Below are 22,555 nucleotides of genomic sequence, written 5' to 3' on the forward strand. Positions count from 1 at the left end.
AAATGTAAACCTGACAGATCAGCGTTCATCTTCATGTTATGAATAATGTCTAATTTTCCAAACTAAGACTTTGCCCAACTTTTTCCTCGCGCTGTGCCCACCCGTCTCCTCGCGTCACCCGGCTCGCTCTGCGCCGATGGCAGCGCTAGATTGGTTACCGCAATGGCTTTCATCCAAGGAGAGGCGCTTGAGAGCGGACCGCTTGGAGCGCAGGAGCGCAGTCGCAGGTTCTCCATCGCCTGGTGCGAGAACCGCCGTCACAGTATACACGAGAGACTGAGCAGAGCCACTTCACTCAAAACGGACCCCCCCTCTCTCTTCTGTTTTACTCAACCCCCTTACCAGGCTTTAACCACCCTGTGATTTCTAAAGCCAATTGTCTCATCGCGGGAGCCAAAAGGAGGTTTCACAGTTTCACCGGAGACTGGTAAGTAGAGTCAGGCTGCTGTTTTTATTTGCATGATCCTTTCTGCGATATGTTTATATTACGTCACGTTTAACTGGCTCTATGCTGTCCGGCTTTAGTTGAAATGATTCCAACTGAACAAGTTATCCTTATTAACGAGTTGGTGAAGGTTTTTTGTTGTTGCTGCATTAAAGTTTTCTGAAGCAGATGAGAGCTCTGTGTAGATGCAGGTTCCAGAATAGAATAGTTTTTAAAGGACAATAAATAATTAATTGTCGTTGTTTCTACTCAAATCGAAGCGAAGTGAGACTGAGTTCGCTGCTCTCACTTGATTTTAATCTTCACATATATGTGGACTATTCAGTAGGCGTGGTCTCTCATTGATGGGACAGCTCCATTCAGATGTCCCACTAATGATGCATATTCTAAATCAAACCTGATTGAAAGTATTTCTGAGGTCACCTGTATTAAAAAAAAAAAAAAAAAAAAAGAACATTCCCTTCCTTGTTTGATTTCCCTCTTTCTCAGCAGGCTGCTGGGACATCATGACAGCTGAGAAGAGTGGGCCCGTTGTAAATGGCAAACCAGAGGAAGGCAGAGACCCGGAAGGGTCCCGCTCCAGTCTTGGCAGCGGGGAGTACTATGAGAGAGGCCAGTGGAACAACAAGATTGAGTTTTTTCTGTCTGTGGCCGGGGAGATCATCGGGCTAGGAAATGTCTGGAGGTTTCCATACCTCTGCTACAAAAACGGAGGAGGTGAGGAAGTTTTTCTAATACAGTATAGGATCAAATATTATTAACAAAATTAAACATTCTTCCGACAGAGCAAGTTTTGTGACTCCTCCCTGATTAATTTAAGAAGAATGAAAAAGTGATATATTATGACCTTAATTTTTCAACCTGTTTTGTTGTTGATCAAGTGGCATTTATTTTCCGTATGTGTTTTCTTGTGTGTGGCACAGGCGCCTTTTTCGTCCCTTATGTCATCTTCTTTATATGCTGTGGTATCCCCCTGTTTTTCTTGGAGACCGCTCTGGGGCAGTTTACCAGTGAGGGAGGCATCACCTGTTGGAGGAAAGTCTGCCCGCTATTTGAGGGTGAGAACTCATCTTGATTTTTTCTTCAGGGCGTCACTGAATTTTTAATAAGTAAATACAGGAATAGTAGCCGCACTGACCAAACTCAATTTTTGCACATGCTACAATAAATAGGATTTTGTAAATGTTACCCACAGAATCATGTTTCATTATTTACTTTTGCACTCATTATAATCTGTTATAATACCTGTGCAAACTGCTGCTCAGGAGGGTTACCTACATCTGCCACTCTTTTCAGGTATCGGCTATGCGACGCAGGTGATTGAAGCTCATCTAAACGTGTACTATATAGTGATTCTTGCCTGGGCCATCTTCTACCTCTTCAACTGCTTCACCACTGAGTTGCCGTGGGCCGGCTGTGGACACTACTGGAACACAGGTAGGAGGAGGGAACTGCAACCTACAGAGGTTATTCCTCTTTCAAGCAAAAACAATATATATATATTCTTTTCTCAGGATTTAAAGTTAATTGTCGTAAATACTCCTAATAACACGTTGTTGTATATTCACAGAGAACTGTGTCGACTACTACGGAGAAAATGCGACCAACATAACAAACATCAATGCAACTTCTCCAGTGATTGAGTTTTGGGAGTGAGTATTTTTGTTGTTGTTGTTTCTATTTCTTTCATGTTGATGAGATCTTATTGAGACGTCATGCTGTGTTCGTCTCATTACCCAGCATGCTACGATGATGGATTGCATCCGTGTGCATATAAAATATTAATGCAGATGCAGATTGTTGCTTCTAACGGTTTGTCACTGTCTCCCGTGATGCTGAAAATACGAGCTTCTGACAGCTCCAGACTGTTTTATTTCCCCTCGATAATTAGTCAGCCCTTTTCATATTTGTGTGTTAACAGGCTGTGCTAGGCCAGCTGTCACCCAGCTGGAACCATGTGTGTGGCAGCAGATCAAACCCAGTCAGTGTGTAAGGCGGACCAAACTTCCTGTATCACTGCCAATAGCTATGTTTGCACTATTGGGACAAATCTCATGATTCAAATCTAAATATTGTAGTCAGATGGTTAAATAATTGTGATCTCGTTTTTTGGACTCCAAATCACAATTAAGGTTGACATGGCTTTTGTAACAGAGATGAACACATCAGATTTAAGCCAGCAGCATAAAGTTATCCCCAGAGAGAGGAAATGGCCAAAGAGCAAAGCACCATGCTTCTGGCAAAATAACAACAGAGCAGGCTTTGTTGAGTTGATGCCAAGACGAGCTGCCATGTTTTTTGCTGAACATCATAAAGCAACATCAGACCAGCAAGTTAAAGAAGCATTTTGTTTATGCTACAAAACAGTGCCATGTTTTATTATCACAGCTTCAGATGTTAAAGTGTAAAGCTAATCATATTAACGAAACTCTGAAAAACAACGAAAGCAACAACATATTTGTTACTGTACTTTTGTGCTGACTTTTTTACTACACATTATTACGATTTGTGATAATAATAATAATACAAGTACATTTTTGAAGAAGTAATGCGTCTTTACAGTCTTTCTAATGTACAATTTCATGATGCTGAATGCAGGATTTGTGGGACTGACTATAATCTACATCTTCTGGTAATATCAGAGAATCCAATAGCATAGAATGTTTTACATTTCAATTAAGCACAATTAAGCACCTAAGATAAATCACACCCATTTCTTAAATGTAACGAGCCTTAAATGTTCAATTTGGTTTCAATATGTAATTATGACTGAATGATACTCAAACATTTGAATGATGCCTACTGTACTTTCTTCTTGTCCCGTGAGGGGTCGCCACAGCAAATCAACCTTCTCCACTCCACCCTGTCCTTTGCATCGTCCTCCCCAACACCAACCACTCTCATTGTCCTCCCTCACTACGTCCATGCATCTTCTTCAACATTCTAATCATACAGAACCCGTAAATGCTACTAGATATATTCATCTGTCATTATTACCTTCAAAACCTGCACACCTTCTCTGTAACAATGGCATAAACTTGATTTGAAATCACATTGCACAAAAATGTATTTTGCACTCGCCTAAAAACAAATCACACACATTGGTGTTTGCATCTTGCCCTTTGGGGTGACCAGAGAGGGCCAGTGGGCTGTGTTGAGCCTCGCCTGTGGCCAACCACCAAGAACATGTCAACATGATCAATGGGTGGTCAGTAGCTCTAGGGGTGAACTTGGTGGCAAAGACTTGGCAACATGATGTAGCTCTGCAGCCCCGAGGCTTGCTTCTCATCCTCCATCAGTGCTGTTGCCTGGATATCCTTAAATAAACAGGAAACAGGCTGTCGATTCACCGGGACGGACGAGCTATATCTTGCACCTACACTGTAGGCTTGTCATAGGAAGGAACGTTTTAAAACTGTAGCTCTGGATCACTCTTAGACCATTATGGCAAATAGACGGGGAAGCTGATCAGACACAAACCTCTTCACTGTGACACTCAGCTGAACATGGCTGCCATCTGCCGACTGACCTCCACAAGCACAACAACATTAAGTTGTGAAAATCTGTAAAAAGTCATTAAGCCATCAATAAATGTCATTTTTAATTTCAGAACCACAGCGAGATCACCTGTACTTAGCCTCAATATTGCACGAGGTATTGTAGTTTATTGTCAGGTCTAAACCTTCACGGAATAAAAACATCTTTAGGTAGGCTGTAGCCTTAACAGTTGAGGCCCGGAACGCCTTCCTGCCTGCTCAGTTGCCCTCGAAGCTCAACAGTAGCTCTAAGTGTTGCAGGAGCTCTATTGTTTATACTCCTCCATCCCATCATGGATGCATAATGTAAGTGTGTCCTCCTTAAGCCAGTCTGATGGAATCCTTCCAGGTTTCCATCATGGAATGAGGCGGATCATGTGTTCCTCCACAGCTTCAACAACCATCGTTATGCGTGTCTCAGTAGAGGTGCCTCCCTTATCCAATGACAAGTTGTCATAAACAGTTGCTTGGCTTGAATCCTCACTGACAGTATCCAGGTTTACACAAGGACTCGCTTTAGCCACCATGTAAAGAAGGAAACGGTTACAGTGTGGCTCAAAGAGGTTAAATAGCTCCCATCTTGTTGCACCGTTATTCCCTACAATGTTATTTTCACTGACAGATAATGGATGTATCATTTGTTCAAAGCGATACTCTGTGCTAGGATGCACTCACCGTGAAAAGAGTGAACTCTATGCGTTTGAACTTTTATGACAGCCAACTAATGTGTGTTTTGAAGTTGTAATTTATTTTACACAGGTCTCTGTTGAGAACTCCTGCCTCTTTTTCCAAAAGCACCCATGGAAACTGAACCTGATGGCAGATGATGGTATTGGCCTACGATGATATTGTTTATCAGTAACCGCCTGTGTTCTCTGTGCTAAATCAGACGCAGAGTGCTGAAGATATCAGATGGTATTGAACACATGGGCGGGATACGCTGGGAGCTGGCCATGTGTCTGGCCTTGGCCTGGTTCATCTGCTACTTCTGCATCTGGAAAGGACCCAAGTCAACTGGCAAGGTGAGACAGAGTAATGCATGGCTTCTATTGGCTGCATGGTACTTTGCTGCTTCTGTCAGGTCTCTTAAAATGTGCTCCCCCCTGCAAATGGAAGCCAAAACGACTATCTGTACCACCCACTCTCACCTTTCCTCCCATGAAGCATTCCTTCTAATGTCCTTCTCTTCTGGCCGCCTTGAGGAGGACAGTAAGGGCCTCTGCATCTTGCTTCGAGTGCTCGGCAGTGCTTAACAAACTCCTGTCAGATTCAGTGAGCCAGAGTGAGTACAGAGATATAGTGAGAAAAGAAATGTATGGAAGGTGGTGATGAGAAAAAAAAGTAGAGATGTCATTGGAAAAATAAATGGGCTCACATTCTACATGGCATGAAGGAAAAACACACGGACAGTGTTATACCTATATTTCCCTGAAGTGCCTTTTTTGTCTGTCTGTGAAGTAAGAGTAGAGTCTGTAATCAGCCAGTCCAAGATTGATTCCTGCATTCACTAGATGAAAGAGCAGCATTCATGAGGAGCATGCAGAGTATACCCTCAGCCTGAGCCTCCCTTCTCTCGTGCTCCTGCTATGAGAAATTAACCGCAGCTCGCGTGGTGCGAGAGAGAAGTTCTTTCTTCTCCACAAACCCTACAGCCCATTCAGTTCTGATTCTGCTAAGCTGTTTGGTTTTGTTGGCCATTTGTGCCAGCCATTCTCACATTTAATCCCCCCCCCCCCCCTTGCTAGATTTACGGCCAGGCAGGGGTAAATTTGACCAGTAAATTTGCAGCGGCTTAAATGTTTACCCGCGGTGAGCTGGAAGGAGCATGTGTAACATCAAAAGTTTGCGGAGAGACTGAATATTGTCCTTTTATCTCCAGAGGGATGAAAAGAAAGAGGAAGAGAGATTTAAGATCGTTTTATTCGACAAATTAGGGGAGCGATCTGCTGGGGTTAGAAGACAACTTTTCCCACACTTTCACTGTCGGCCATGCTCGGATTAACAGAGTTTAGGGTGGGCAGTCCCAGTGAACCGCAGGCCTTACGTTCAAGCACCACCGTATTTTGTATTTCATTTATTGGTCAACTTTTCATTCACATTTTGAAGGTGCAGGTAGAGGATTGTCAACAATCATATCGCCACGCATCGAACAGTTTTACGGGATCACGGTCAGGAACCTTCAGATAATTCTTGCAGTCATGTTTGAGTGTCAGCACAGGCTCATATACTGTATGTGTGAATGGCCCACTTTATCTGCATCTGTGGTATTGTGAATGGAGTTTTGATGAAGTGTGTGTGTGTGTGTGTGTGTGTGTGTGTGTGTGTGTGTGTGTGTGTGTGTGTGGTAGTGGTGGGGGTTGAGGGGGGGTATGCCCTCCTGTTTGTGCTTCAAAGAAAAGCACATTTTCCCACACTGCCAGCATCACTCCTCTGGCCTTCTCCTGTGTTGGAGACGGGGCCAGAGGAGCCTTCTTTTCTTTCCTGCCTCCTGGCCCAGCTCTGTTTATCCTCAATTGGACTTTGACTGGATGCCAGCAAGCCAGGGGGATGTATGTTGCCCGCCTCTGCCTTCCAAGAGGCCAGGGTCTTTGTTCAAGTGGTTTCTAAGAGTCTTGAGATGTTGAACACATTTCTACTATACCTTATAGTTCAGTAAAAATTGAGTGTTGGTTTAATGGTGAGCAAGCCATAGCTACTACTGTGTCATGTTTGCAATTGTGGAACTGACTCCAGTGCTGTTGCATGATACCGATACGATCATATTCATCCTGCCTTCAGAATCTGGGTCACAGGTTATGCTGGAGCCTATCCCAGCTGATTACGGCCGAGAGGTAGGGGACACTCTGGACAGGTCGCTCGTTCCTCACAGTGTCACACGGAAAGACAGACACACACTCACACTCACCTAAGTTGCATCTTTTTTGTGGTGGGTGGGAGGAAGCCTGGATAGAACATGTAAACTAGGCACAAAAAGGTCCCAGGTGGAATCGAACCAAGGACCTTCATGCTGTGACGCAACAGCGCTACCCACTGCACCAACACCTCCATCTGAGAATCGTAAACAAAATGCTCTTGTAGAATATTTTAAAGAAGTTACGTTTTTTCATGATGATTTCTTTGTCTTCTTTCAGCAGGATTGTCTGACATCATGAATATCTTGTTGTTATTAAATCATGTATTAATAAGTCATATAATATTAAAATCTCCATATTTTTGTGTGATTAATGTGTATATAGATAGATAGATAGATATACTAGCAGTTTGAGTTGAGAAATCGGCAAAGGTAGAAAATAACACGATGCAAATCTTACATGGAGGAAATGGCCCACAGACAAACCAGGGGCGTATTTTAACGTACTGATTCTCCAGTTCACAGCTTGTCTCGAGCAGAAACCATTGTAGTCATGTGAAATTTGGAAACACCCATGCTCGAAAGGATCTCATATGGGTGGATGACGATATAGCCATGGTGAGATCTGTTGAAGGCACAGGCTTCTGCTTGGCACCATTTCATTGACCAGATTTTGCGTGCATCAAGTCACTTTATGTAAAGTTCTGTCTGCATCTTAGTGTTGACTGTATTGTTCTATATTCTGTGCGTACATTAGTATTCCAAATGTGTGCATGCTTATACCTGCAGGTCGTGTATGTCACAGCTACCTTTCCCTATGTGATGCTGTTGATCCTCCTCATCAGAGGAGTGACATTACCTGGAGCATACGAAGGCATCAAGTTCTACCTCTATCCAGACATGTCCCGACTCTCCGATCCACAGGTATGCTTTGATGTGTTGTTTGGCCGCCCAAAAAGTAAGTGCTGTTGAGATGTTTCCACCTACAGGTAAGAAAAGTAAGGTTTCGTGCCACAGAGCAATTTGGTTGCATTTTTCATTTTGAGATGCTGATATCTTTATTTGAGTGTTATGGTACCACGCAACGTTCCCCTCTAAGGGGCGATCGTGCGTAATTACGCACAACTGATACGGTCTTCACGCAGCGAAACTCTACGTTGTGCACAAAAAAATCCAACCTAAATTGAAAATAACATGAACACGTAAAAATTCATTCTGTGCTATTTGCCACTGAGTCAGTGAGTGACCATTCACTGGCCGCTCCGGCTAATTATGAGATTCACATGTTTTTACGCAGCTAATAGACGCCATTGTAAACGGAGTTCTAGGACTCTCGCGGGACCACAGTACACACATCCTTTGCTTGTTGATTATATCTGTTTTTTTTGTTGATTGTTACCTCTTGTTTTTATGTTATTTATTTTTATACTATTGTGCACTTTGAGATTTGCTTTCAAATGTGAAGTGTGTTTAAAATAAAATGTATTATTTTGATGTTGCTCAAAGTTGTCCAAGGGACTGCTCAGGGAGTTTGTGTGTTTGCTCAGACGCATGAACGATTAGAGGGAACATTGGTCCCACCTCTTCCCTCAAAAATCACAGATGGCAAAAGGCACCAATTTTACATTTACCCCCATCATGGCATACTTCTTGGAAAAGTATATTTTTTATCTCAAGTTTAAATTGAAACACATACGTTGCAGCCACTATTTCATATACAGTGGAACTTATCGAACGACTTGGTAGTCGAACAACTCGGTATTTGAACAAAATAAAAAGTTAAATACGTCGAACGAGTTTTTGGAGTTCGAACACAAGAGTGGAGGCGAACCGAACACACGCAAATTAGGGCGGAGTCTACCCGAGTAGGTTCAGTTTGAGTCAACCTGCCATAAGATAAAGAGAGAGTGCGTATTTTTCGCTTTGTTCTCGAGCCCTTAGTCATGGATCCAAAGAAAGTCAGCAGTAATATTACTGGAAAGTAGTGAGAACAACTGTTGAAATAAAGAAGGAAATAATCACCAAATATGAAAATGGCGTTCGTGTCTCGGATCTGGCTGCATGGAGAAATTGACGATTTAGACTTTAGAAAACTGAGTTAAAGAGAAGAAAAAGACCCAGAAGGAGAGTTACCCAGTCATCCTTTTCATAGGAATAACCATTCCCTTCCTCCAGATCCATCCACATATGCCATCACACCGTAGCCAAAACGGCATGTAAATTATCCAGAATTAGATTACATTATATTTTGTGTTATATGTTTAGATACACGTAGTTATATATTAATATAACTGTAGGTATGCAAATGCTCATTTATCTGGTGTGTAGGAACGGATGAATGTAGTTTCCATTATTTCTTATGGGAAATATAGTTAATGTTTTTGAACAAATCGGTTTTCGAACAATATTCCGGAACAAATTATGTTCGGGAACCGATGTTCCACTGTAATTAGATAGAAATAGCAGCAACTATTAATTTCCACAGAGCATTTAAAATAAATGCACTAAATTATAAATGCTGTACATATGTTTTACCTTATGCACATGCAGCAAAGTGTGATTTCCCAAATGATATAATACAAAAGTTTGGCAGCAAATAGCTTTATAAAGTCTGTGATCTTACGATGATGCAGATGGTAAATGAATGAAAGAACATGACTGAGGCACAGAGAGTGAAGGAGGGTGACGAAGTACTGCTGCTGTTCGGCAGAGGAAGACATTACTTCTGACACTAATGTTAAATGAGCTTCCCCAGGGACAATCAGACCTCTGTTCTATTCACCAGGAGGTGGATAGTGTGTGTGCCTGTCACCCACTCTTTTACACCCCTGAACTTCATCTTGCCCTTCCTAGTCTGTTCTTTTCTATACCATTTCCTTTCCCACTGTCACCCACCTTCTGTTACCCTCCATCCTGCTCTAGCACAAAAAGCACAGAATCTTATGTAAAAGAAAAAAAGAATTATTGCTGATCACACTGAGATGCTTCACCTGTACATCACTGGGAGATATTTAAAGGATGGGGGAGAAGGCTGGGTTTCATTTTAAGTAGGTTTCCATGCAGGATCGCCATGTCACACAATTTTTAACATCTTGACTCAAAAATGTATTGTTGTTGTTTGTTTGTTTTTGCTATTGAGTTTTTCTTTTTCACGTTTGTCCTTTAATTTGATGTTGGAGATTCAGTTTTCCCGAGTTATTTTTGGTTTTCATATTCTTTGTAAAGTTTCTCTTTCTCTGCTTCAATCTGCGATTCTAAATTCAAGGCATATATGTATAAACCTGATGAATTTTTCAATAAAAAAAAATTAGAGATCAAATAATGCATATTTACCCAAATATATTAACTCTCAACTAACACCTGTGTATCCAATTTGCAAAAGTTCTGGGGCTTGAGGGTCACCAAGATTGGAAAGTTTGCATCACAAGAACACAATCTCACTACCAACAGTATCCAGCTTTCACACAGCAGAAACGTTTCCTGCAGCTACAGTCTCAACACAAGCCGGCCAAATTAGGCACAACATCCACAAGTGATTCTCTCCGATCCTAGGCCTTTAAGGTTTCCCTGTGCTGTGCGGCCATCAGCCGAGGGCGAACTAAAGAAACATTAATGAACATTAGGAGAGAAAAGCCTGTTCTTCCACAGGAACAGGCTTGTGTTTGTGAGGTCACAGAAGTTACCGTGGTTACTCCCAAGAGGGAGCGAAGACCGTGCGTTTGTTAATTGTTTGTCGGTGGGGAAATGAGATTAGTGGCTGAATGGTGATGGGAGAGAGTTTTCAAAGAGCCATGCTGCATTAAGGTTGAATTCACTAGACTCCTTGCTATCTTGTGTGTTCTGTGCACATTTTACTGCTGTCTGAGTGAAGAATCTTACATGTGTAAATCCACACGACGCTGGCGAACCACAACAGTGTTACCCAATTACTCATATCAAAATAGAATTGGCTAGGATAATGAAGGGGATGCAGGATTTGCATAATGCTCCACCAGTACGGCAAACCTCTGGGATTTTAGGACTAGGGGTTCCCAAACTAACAGTGTCCATTTGTAATATACCTGCAGCAAGTTCTCAAATATAATGAGTCATGACCCAAACTTGCAATTTAATTCATAACTACTGCCATTTAAAAAAATAATCTCTCTCACCCCTTGGATCATGATTGATCACCAGAGTTTCCTGTTGTAGATGTTGGTTTCAAACTAGCTGTTTTCATGTTGGCATTAATAATGTCCGTGAATCTCTTCTTATATTTTTTTTACTTTAAGGAAACCTTTTAAATTGTTAGCTTGAAATTGTCAGATTCTGTCCTATGTTTTACACAGCACCCTAACATTTTTGGATTAGGGTTGTAAGTGAGTTTTAATGTTTTTTTCTTGTTGTTTTTTTTTGCTTTCATGTCAGTCATCTTTATTTCTGCTGTCTATGCTCACTTTTCCTTCAGGTGTGGGTGGATGCAGGAACACAGATCTTTTTCTCCTATGCCATCTGCTTGGGTTGTCTCACCGCTCTGGGAAGTTACAATGCCTATGACAATAACTGCTACAAGTAAGATCAGATAATAGCCAATGCTGAAATGTCTTTTGTTCACTGCATACTCTTACATGAAGAATATAATGCATGTAAGTCTATTGATAACAATGGCTGAACTGACATGTTCCATTCATCACGTAATATGCCTGTGCATGAGACTTTAGGGGGGGCAGATAGTCTGTGTATCCTCCACCTGAAGCTCCAGTGACAACTCCAACACTAAGAGCGGTCCCCTTTCCTCCTGTCTTGCTCCTCAGGGACTGCATCATGCTGTGCTGCCTGAACAGTGGCACCAGCTTCCTGGCAGGTTTTGCTATCTTCTCTGTGCTGGGCTTCATGGCTTACGAACAAAATGTTCCTATTGAGGCTGTCGCAGAATCTGGTGAGGCAACAACAATCATGTTTCTGAATAGAAAGGACTAACTCGTGGCTGTACTGAATACAGTATTTCATGCTGTGTCTAAAGCAAGTAGTGTAAAGAAAAGGGGGTCAGTCTGAGTCTTTGCACCTCAATCCACCATACTGAGTTAGAGTGATAAACGCAGACGTTTATATAACTCTTTGCTCGTCGCCGAGGCTTTTAGACCAATGCATTATGATTTATTCAAGTCAGTATGAATGATTTAGTGACAGAGCAAGAGATTTGAAATGTTTGTCTCGGTGCATGGTGAGGGCAGTGTTTAATGTTTTAAATAATGTGTTTTAAAGGTCTGTTACCAAATGATTCTTTTGAACCAGGAGGCCAATACTTATTTTGAAAATATGCTTCTCATCATATTCATACCCTCTTACTATTTACTCCTATGTACTAAAACAATGCGTATACATCTATTTTCATGTAGTTCATATGCAGAAATGTTGATGAAGATGAAGAACTTTATTTGTCATGTATACAATAAGTTTGTACACAAGGCACACACACAATGAAATTAAATGAAATTATATATATCTCTGCCGTTCTATGGGCCTGTCTAACAATCAACACACATGTATATTTGGTGGGTTAATGAACTTTAAGTGATAGAAGTTTTTTAGCTTCTGCATCATTTTTTGATAACATGTTCAAATATATTGGATTAAAGGTCCTAAACTATGGTAATAAAAATAAAAATAATCGGTACCCATCATGCATGCATTGAAGAAAATAGCAATAAGGAAGGAGGAAAATTTCAGAAACCTTTGGATAGGAAAGTAAATGAAATACTGTCAGTGATATACTAAACTAGAAACACAGGATAATGTGTAATAGTGACAATAACATTCAGGCAGAGCCTTCACAACAAACAAAAAGTTAATTATGTACATTAGTTCAAATTGTCTTCTCATCTTCTTATATACACCCCATAAAAAACAATAGGCACTGTTAAATGTGTAGGTATGAGTTCATTTGACCACATACAAATTAAAAAACTTAAAATGCATGAAAGGACTAATTTAAGTTATTTATGATTTATTTTTGTGATACAGGTCCTGGTCTTGCATTCATTGCATACCCTAAGGCTGTTACTATGATGCCTCTGTCCCCCCTCTGGGCCTTTCTCTTCTTCATGATGCTCATCTTCCTCGGTCTGGACAGTCAGGTAAGACAGAATGCTGAACTATTATTGTATTCACCTTATAAAGATATTTAAAATGTTTGGACAAAATGCAAGTATGAATATGAAATAATTCAGTGGAAGCTTTTTTTGAGTCTAATGATTCTAATCTGTATATAAAAGATGGTTTAGTTAAGAACAGTTATGTATCAGTGTTATGCACAAATAGTTTGCTTTGAATTTGAATCAGGTTACTTTCAGATGAAAAAATATGATAATTTACATGTTTTGTTCAGTTTAGTTTTAAATTTGTGAGCCTTCTACATAGTTATAAGTTATTATATCATTCAGTCATTTAAGTGAATTGTATTTACAAGCTCATAGAATTGCAGATCATTTAGTAAAGGTTGTTGTCAATTTGTGTGGAAATGCCGTAAGGCAGTGTGTACTAATTGCATTAATATTTTTAAAAAAAATGTATCTGATCTATGGCTGTCACATTATCACATTATTATACAATTAATCGGCCAAAATAAATTTGCAAAGACAATATTATATTTAACTTGAATGATGATGTGTTTGGTCTGTTTTCTGGTACATGAATAACAGAAAAACCAAAAGATGAACTGTGGAAAAGTGTACAAATAGAACAATCACAGTTCATTTGTTCTGAAACGGCAGCCAGCAAATCTAGGAAAATAAAGATCCACGAGGAATAGCATGTGCATCATTTATTTGTTATTACCGCTTCCTACGTAACCGGTATTGTCAGAAACAATGTGCCATTTACTTTTTCTTTGCAGTTTGTGTGTGTCGAGAGTTTAGTGACAGCTGTGGTAGACTTGTACCCAGAGACCTTCAGGAGAGGCTACCGCAGAGAACTGCTGATTCTGGGCATGTCTCTGGTCTCATTCTTCATAGGACTCATCATGTGTACAGAGGTGAGACTCGGCTTCAGTGTATGGGATGGTGCGCAAGTGAATGAGTCGCAATTCTGACATCAAGACTCATGCGTATAGATGAAATCGGCATTTGAATAGCTGTCCACTGTAGTGACCTCGAGGAATGAAAGGGTTTAATTAATCGATTTGATCCAGAGGACATCATGTGACCCACCATCCTCCATTTGTCAGTATGTATGATAACTATACCAGCTAGTTAGGGCTGTGTTCATATCAACGTCTCTGCCGTTCTTTCAAGATCTTTTGTTTTCATGGAGCAATAATGGAAGATAATCCGGGTCCTCACAATCAGGAGGGTCCTTCAGCCTCTAAAAGCTTTCCACATGTCCACATGCACTGCTCTCAGTGAACAACACGCTGCTCAGTTCTCTAGTGGCCCATAATGGCCATAAAACCAGGAAGCTAATTCAATGCAATGTTAAAGTGCCGCTCTTCGTCATTTTATTGTCCTTTATAGATTGTTGAAGTGTCCACCTCTGTTTGCCATTTCCTGTCACCACTATATTAAAACAGTCTGTTTCGTCCTCCAGTTATACTTTTTATGCTAATAAAGTTGTGTCATGAATAAAGTGTTATAGGAAGCTCACAGTTAGACTAAATCCCAATTGGGTCTCATACCCAATGAAGTAGGAGCATGAAGTCAGTCACTGAGACATCATGATGATAATCTTAGCTGCTTGGAAATAATTATGAATGGAGAGATAACTAGTTTAGTGAAAGCATAAAGGATAAAGGTGCTGTTGTGAATGGAACTAAAGTAGGTTAAGTAGGATGATAAAATGCTGCCATGGCAACGATAACAATGGAAACTCTCAAAGGAATAATTGTGTATTTGCAGATAATGCTGCTGTAAATTAATATATTTATAACATCAAAAAAGCTAAATAAAACTTTACTATAATTACATATATAATTATAGGATTCTATAGTATTAAATTTGCATCTAGTCACCCCTATAATATGGTGGCTTACGTATTCATAACGATAATCAGCTTCATAGTTACGATACTATTTGCTGTAGAAAATATATAAATTATCTAATGACCATTAAAATGTTATCATGTTACGAATTGTTGTTGGGCTATCAAGTTTCAAACTTTAGGCTTGAACAGAGTGAAGTTTTTTTTTTTTTCATGTCCACCATTGGACAGTTGGACATAACTAGCAAACAGGCAAAACTCACAATGGTTTGTTTCATATTTGTGGTCTTAATGATCTCATACCTACTCTATGACGGCCCTGTTTCGTCCCTTCAGGGAGGGATGTACGTCTTCCAGCTGTTTGACGCATACGCCGCCAGTGGGATGTGTTTGTTGTTCGTGGCCATATTTGAGTCCATATGTATCGGCTGGATATACGGTAAGCTCAGGAGATGTTTGTTTTTGCCACGCTTCATTCCTCTGAGCTGCAATAATTTTTCTTCTCTGCCCTCTGCTGGGGAATGGACTCAAACGCATGCATCATTCAGTTGTTTTTGAAAGGATATTTTTAACAGATCTAAAAAAAAATCTTATTATGAGATTATAGTCCTGTGAAATATTTCTATTCTTTTCTATCTATCTTACATGAAGCAATGATGTTTCAGAGTTATTTTTATCGACATCCAGTCGGCTGACTGGATGTCGATGTAGACTGCATGTAGAGAGTCATGCACTGTCAAAATACATCATTATTTTGATGTTGCGGATGAAAATTCAGAATGGCACTTGTTTACATTTAGGCAGTGACAGATTCTACCTGAATATTGAGGACATGATTGGCTACAAGCCTGTCTTCTTCATCAAGTGGTGCTGGATGATCCTGACCCCGGGCATCTGTGCTGTGAGTCTCACTGAAAATCCAAAGAACAGCTTTATCATGAAGGACAGCGTGTTGGAGCACTCAAATGGATCCTGCAGCTGTTTGACTTAACTTAGGATTTAAGAGAAAGACTTCAGAAGTTTACATTGTTATCTATGCAGAAATTGTTTTAATTGATTGTTACATGAATACATGAAGTGGTATTATTATATTTACCAGACCAGAACCATACCGGTTCTGAATTTGAAGTATTTGACATGTATTCCTTTCTTTCTTACAATGTCAGTATCATGTAAAGTAAAATGTTATTTTTGATCTCTTTCAGGCAATCTTTCTGTTCTTCCTGATTAAATACAAACCACTGAAGTACAACAACGTTTACACCTACCCAGACTGGGGCTATGGTATCGGCTGGTTCATGGCCTTATCCTCAATGGTCTGCATCCCTCTGGGGATGATCTGGATGATCTGGAAGACTCCTGGTACCTTCTCTGAGGTGAAACGAGCACACAAGGACAAATCGTAAAGGGTTATTTTAGCCTCACTCCTCCACACTTTTGTGAAAATCTGTGCAATTAGGTAAAATCTATTCTTTAAAAAAAAAAAAAAGGAATGAAATAATTAAACTATTGAAATGTACCTGGATCTGCACCAAAATGTAAGGAGTTCTTAATGTGCCCCAACTTGTGCCCCAACCTTTGCAAAAATCCAGTTGCTTTTTCATCATCTGACTAATAGCCCAACACACAAATGACATCAGTGGTGATTTGTCCTCATCTTGACTGAAATCCACATGAGAAATTGGGATAGTTTTGTGTTGTGCTTTTAGATAATAGACCAAAAAATGACAGCGATGACAGATTTTCCGTCCATCCATTTCCTTGTAGACGAGACAACCTCAGTCGACGGACAAAGCGGCTGGAGACGACCTCAATCGTCTTGTCTCCAGCCGCTTTGTCCGCCTTGCAGATTACAGGTCTGGCATATCCCAGTTGATTGCGGGCGAAAGGCGGGGTAACACCCCGGACGCGTCGCCAAGGCATCGCGGATGATTTTGTCTCAATTCAAATATATGTACTGTATATGTTTTGATTCTAATACACAGACAAGTAAAACATGAGACAGTTTTACATTCAGTATGTTTATATCACAGCAACATTTCAGTTTTTTTGTCTCAACTGCTGGTTACAGTTTATTATGTATGTTGTAAAACAGAGTGTTTAATCACTGAAGTTCTATCTCCTTTTTGCTGCTATTATGCTACTGTGGTGGGAGGATGAACGATTCCTTGTCATTCCTCCCTGTTGATGCTCTCTGCAGAGAATGAAGAAGCTGACAACTCCCAACAAGAATCTGAAAATGAGAGGAAAACATGCTGCCCTCAGTCCCTATGCTGGCAATGATGCAAAACAGAAGGCCGATGGGAAAATAGCCACAATCTCAGAGGAGTCACATTTCTAAGAAACCAACCTGCTTTGCCGTCTTCACAAGCTCAATGAACGAAAGCAGCAAGCAACAACAGCATCACCACCGCGACACAAAACAGGAAGTGAAAACAAATGACTGGAAGCATTGTTTTTGTTTTGTAAAAAAAAAAGGAAAGAAAGAAAAACGTCACGTTAGTGTTTCTGTTTTGCACAAACATTCATAACATAATTGTTTGTTCTCAGTTGACTAAAACAAAACGGTTCGCTCTAACCATTAATACTTTAAGTCTGTTTTATGACATACAACATGAACATGCTTAAAACTTGGTAGAGAAATACCAATGTGTTGTGTTGTAAAAGTTGTTTGCTGTACTTTTATTGTGCTGCGGTTCTGTTTTTGGGACAAGGCACCCAAACCTGACTAGGATTTAGCAACTTGGGGACCATTCTACATAGTTTTGTCTGTGGAGAGAGGATTCTGTGTTTGTACTGAGGCTACAGAGGGGCATAAATATGAGTGGAGTTTAATCATTTACATTTGGCAATACATGAACCAGATGTAACTGTTAGGCCTGCGGGAACATTTATTTTAGGCCTTCAGTGATTCCTGTTTACTTGAATTTATTGTCATTGAGGCAGATGGAAAAACTCATCTCACTGGATATAAGTGAATGATATTGTTAGGTTGTTGATTACTGTGTGAGGGCATATATAATCCTTAAGGGTTAAATGAATTTCCATCATTCAGTGTTTACATTTTTCATTTTCCATTTAATTTTCAGAGAGTGACTCGCAGGCTGAGTCTAAAAGCGCACCTCTCTCCTTCAGCTGCCCGCCTGTAAGTTGTGGGTAACTCTCATTTCACAGTAACTATGCAGAGCCTAACAGCGACAGATAGACATGCTTCCACTCCTGCATTTTGACCTCCTTTTCCACTTGTGTTAGAATTAATATGTCTTCTTATTCCCATTCATTTTATTGTTTCCCCTTATCCTCTTCTCTCTTTTTTTCTGCTATCCCTCTCTCTCTCTCTCTCATCTTTGTTTCTGTCTTTGCTTCCCTGACCTGGTATTAGCCACTGTAGGAGTGGAATGGCTGCCCATATAATTATAGTGACAGTAAATGAGCTGGTCTCATTGTTCAGATCAGTCAGCCCGTCAGGTCATCCACCAGTCATCCTACCTCCCCTCCTTGCTTCTCCCAACCTTTTTCCTTTCTCCCCTCTTTCCTTGTTTCCTGATGCAAATGCAATCAAAGGAATGCATCTGAGAGGATGAAACTCTCCCTACTGTTTTTCAGGAGGAGGCATAGAATAGAGGGAAAGAAATACAGGAAATGATGACCTGAGGAAATGTGTGATTAAGTAAACAGTGAGGGAAATTGAGGAAGTAATTAGTGACTGCAGCCCCTTCTGTCTACACTGTGACATCCTCCTAAACATGTGATTGGTCCCTCTGGTGTGGTTGCATTATGGCATGATTATCTCCTCACTGATGTTTGTGCAAAGCTAATAGTTGTATGTGCAACGTAAATTATTGCCTGCCGTTTAACACTTATCACATCGATGTATATTTTTACATTTCTTTCTAGAAATCAGTGGTCTATTCTTGAGATGAAAAATGTTTTCAGAGAAATGCTGTATTAAAAAGAATATGCCCTTATTTTGACTTTTGATATGGTGCTCAAAAAGTCTTGTTATAGAATTATGACAGGTGTTGTACTGTGCTGTACTGTTCTCCACCCATTTTGGTATTCACAGGACACATGATCTGTCTGCTTAATCATTTTTAAAAATAAATGTTCTGAATGAAAGTGGAGTAGACTAGCCTGGTATTTATCTTGATCTAAATCTCACTAGAGAGCCCTGCAGTTATCCTAAAAAAGATCTATTAGATGCTGATTTTTTCCTTTGGTTTTAATCGATCAATTTGTGATTATATTTTAAATAATTGGATCAATCATGTATGACATACAACATGAATGTAGGATACAGCACGTAGCAGAGAAAACCCCCAATTAATTAAAACAATAACTTTATATACTAAAATTTCACGACAAAATTTGGTCTGAGATTTTTAATTTACATACTGTACTTTTTACATGAGGTTATGAAATATTCACATCACAGTAGAAAAGGCATGGTTTTAATTTAGCGGAGACTGAAATAAATTATGTTGCTTCAATTTGTTCTGTCAATATAAAACTGGTGTGGATGTTGATTCACTCTCTTACCATCATGGCTTAAACTTTTGTTTTAGATTATTTAAGTAAAGATTTGGTTTTTCTACTAACATGTTCTCAATAAAAAAAAAATTAAACAGTTGAATGTCAGATGCAAATAAATCTTTATTTGAATATGACTATATATGGATATGATGACTTTTATCACCTCCTAAAACCATTTCCTGTTCTCTTTCAATAGGGAGACAAGTAGAAATAACTAGGTAGCACAGTGCCTATCGTTGCCTCACAGCAAGAAGGTTCCAGGTTTGATTCCTGTTACTATAAATTGTTGCTGCCGGCAACGTCATGTTTTGCTTCATGTCACATGGCTTTTTTTAACCTTTATATATACCAGGTAAGTTAATTGAGAACTATTTTCAATAACGACCTGGACCTAATTTGCATGTTTGTGGTGGTGGGAGGAAGATGGAGAACCCGGAGAGAACCCACATGGACACAGGGAGAACATGCACAGAAAGGCCTCAAGCTGGTTTTGAAGCTGTGAGCCAACAACGCTACCTACTTCGCCGCCATGCTGCCCATGGATGATTCATCAACCTCGGGTAAGTGCTGTTAAGAGACCAGAGTTAGATATTCAGGGGTGGTTGTAGGTTCAGATATTTGAGGAGGCTCAGCCCGCAGAGTAAAGACGCCGTTTGGGTTTGCAGCAATGTTTTTTATTGTTGTCGTGACTGCGCAACCTAGGGTAAACAAAAACATGGTAAAACATTGGCTGGACAACATTCTGGCGCAAAACATTACTAATTTCACCATTTCATCATACTCATCAATGTTTAGCGCTGAAGACAAGTTCCATATGTTAAAAAGTAAATAAAATAACTGGTCATATTTTTAAAATCTTCTGAGTTCCCCTGCTTATTGCAGGGAAATTGAAAGGGTTTTTGTAGTCCTACTGAGATCTAAGTGCCTGTATCGAGTATGAAACATACTGAGTGCCTTTTTCCGATTTCTGACATTATGATCCACAAAATCCTCTTGTCTGAGACTTTTATGACACGCTCTGAAAATAAATCAAGAACAGCAAAATTAGAAGAGCACACAGAGTGATTTTTTGAAAAAGCCTCCATTATAAGTAAATGCGAATAATCCGGATATTTTTCTATCGCGACAGTATCTAGATCTGAAATTCAGTGGTAAGATAGAGGTCCCCACCCTAATGACGGTGTCCAATGCCATAAACATTGGACAATAATCAACTGAGATATTGAGGAACAAATGTTGATGCTCCATTTACTGCAATGTTAATGACAATTTCAAAGTGATACGTAATCCAGGATCTCTTCTTGATCATCATCAAAATGTAATCATCGGTTGCTGGTAGCATTCCCAACATTTCCTGAAAATTTCATCAGGATCCATTTGTAACTGTTGTAACAGATTTCAAAGAAAATGGGGAGGGGCACTGGTGATTGGATTTGGAGGCTTATCAGAAAGCTACACAATGAATATCAGTTTATCATCAAGCTGATTAAAATATGACAGGCATGCCATAGTGGGATTCACTCTCTGAGTGCCCTGTAGTTTTGTATATTTAGCAGTTTATGTTCAATGGCGAATCAATTTTTGGTTAGTTTGATATAGGCGGAGGTAGTATTATGTGCTCATGTACAATACAGTTTGTTTTGGAACTGTGACCATGGTGACTATAATTGAAGAAATAAAACATTAAGTAACTTGCTTGTTCATTAGAATGTATCAATATTGTATTTTTATTGTATTAGGATTAAATGGCATTAAAGTGTATTCCTATATTTCCTCCTCATTTTGTTTGTAGTGGGGTGAAAGAGTAGCTGAAGGAGGTTAGTAGGAATAATATTTTTCAGTTTGTATGGTATACATCAATAATTACACCTGAAATTTCAGCTGAATGTTTGTAATGAACAGAAACACCTTATTCATTCAAACTCAGGCCATTATATCAATCCATTAATTATTCTAGAGTGCAAAAGCAGACATCCCAGCATTGGTACAAATGTATAAAGGTGATGCAATGCATCCAGATTGATGCAGATATCTTATAACAGATGAGTAAATACTAAAGAACAGATAGATGAACAGTCAGTAAGACAGGAATGAGAGAAGTCACATTTCCCCCTTCCAGTTATGGAAAAGGCACAGCAGATTAGTTGACTCATGCACAGTCTTCTGGGGCAGTGCTGCTTTAGGGCAGCGCCAAGATAACAACACAATGCTCCACTGCCAAAAGTCAATCTTGCCTAAAGATACTAGCAACCTAGATTTGCATTCTGATCTTTTGATAGGGAGAGAGAGACAAAAATGTACAAGACAATTACTTCACTGTGAATACAATATCAATATGTATCTCATGAGGTAAATTAAGTAGAGAACTGAAAATGTAAATGTTATTTTTGCACTGCTAATATGTACAATGAGACAGCACGCTGGGCTGGATGAATGATTATGAAACAAACAAAATGTAGGAAGCAAATTGAAAGGACAGGTTGAAATAAAAAGATGGAAAATAGACCAGAAACAACAACAGCAAGTCTTGAATTACAGAAGAAATAAATCATGATAATTCTACGTTTGCATTTATACATTGTGCATGGACAGGGCAACGACAACTCAATAGCCACATACCTGAAGGTAAAGCCAAATGATCATAGACATATGACTAAAATGACTTGCATGCCATCTATGCCAATCGAGTGAGACATGATGGTGGAGTTATTCTTTTAATTTCAGCAGGGGGCAGCAAATTCCAAAGGACCACGACTGAACAGGCTTCAATACCACGAAGACGAGTGCATGAGTGTGGAGACGCTATTCATGTGTCTACTAATGCTTCTGTATGACTTCCACATGTATTGACCACATGAATGTCTGTATTTGAGCATTTGTGATTTGTCTCTTCGAGCAGGATTTGTGCCTTTAGCCCTGTCACTTGATGGCGATAACATTTCTGTCCTGAAAGGAAATTAAATCTACCATGATGAACATGCCTTTGAACACAAGGCATTTCCTTGTTATTTATCTCCTATAAGATTTGAACGCTTGCATATCACCCCATCAGGATGGGATAACTGGAAGGTAGGTGATCAATAGTGGCAATATACTGATATACTAAGGCAGGGGAAAAGGAAATGCCAAGGGGAGGGGCATGTGTAATTTGGTGTGTAATGAAAGGAGGCAAGAAAGAGAAAATGGTTTCTGCACCTGAAGAAATTGAGAGCAGACAGGCAGGAAAGGAAACATTGT

General features: G+C 39.8%; 1 protein-coding gene across 1 annotated transcript; it reads left to right on the plus strand.

The window, feature by feature from the left end:
* The first annotated feature begins 951 nt into the window (after positions 1 to 951).
* On the plus strand, positions 952 to 17,126 carry slc6a11b (solute carrier family 6 member 11b). Its single transcript, XM_068742968.1, has 14 exons — positions 952 to 1,162; positions 1,369 to 1,503; positions 1,742 to 1,882; positions 2,016 to 2,097; positions 4,871 to 5,003; positions 7,622 to 7,756; positions 11,280 to 11,383; positions 11,626 to 11,750; positions 12,836 to 12,948; positions 13,707 to 13,844; positions 15,122 to 15,224; positions 15,586 to 15,686; positions 15,991 to 16,161; positions 16,986 to 17,126. The coding sequence occupies exons 1-14, from the start codon at positions 952 to 954 to the stop codon at positions 17,124 to 17,126; spliced, it is 1,833 nt and encodes a 610-aa protein (XP_068599069.1).
* The last annotated feature ends 5,429 nt before the right edge of the window (positions 17,127 to 22,555 follow it).

The sequence above is a fragment of the Brachionichthys hirsutus genome, chromosome 8 (assembly GCF_040956055.1).
Source record: "Brachionichthys hirsutus isolate HB-005 chromosome 8, CSIRO-AGI_Bhir_v1, whole genome shotgun sequence".
NCBI classification, from domain to species: Eukaryota; Metazoa; Chordata; class Actinopteri; order Lophiiformes; family Brachionichthyidae; genus Brachionichthys; species Brachionichthys hirsutus.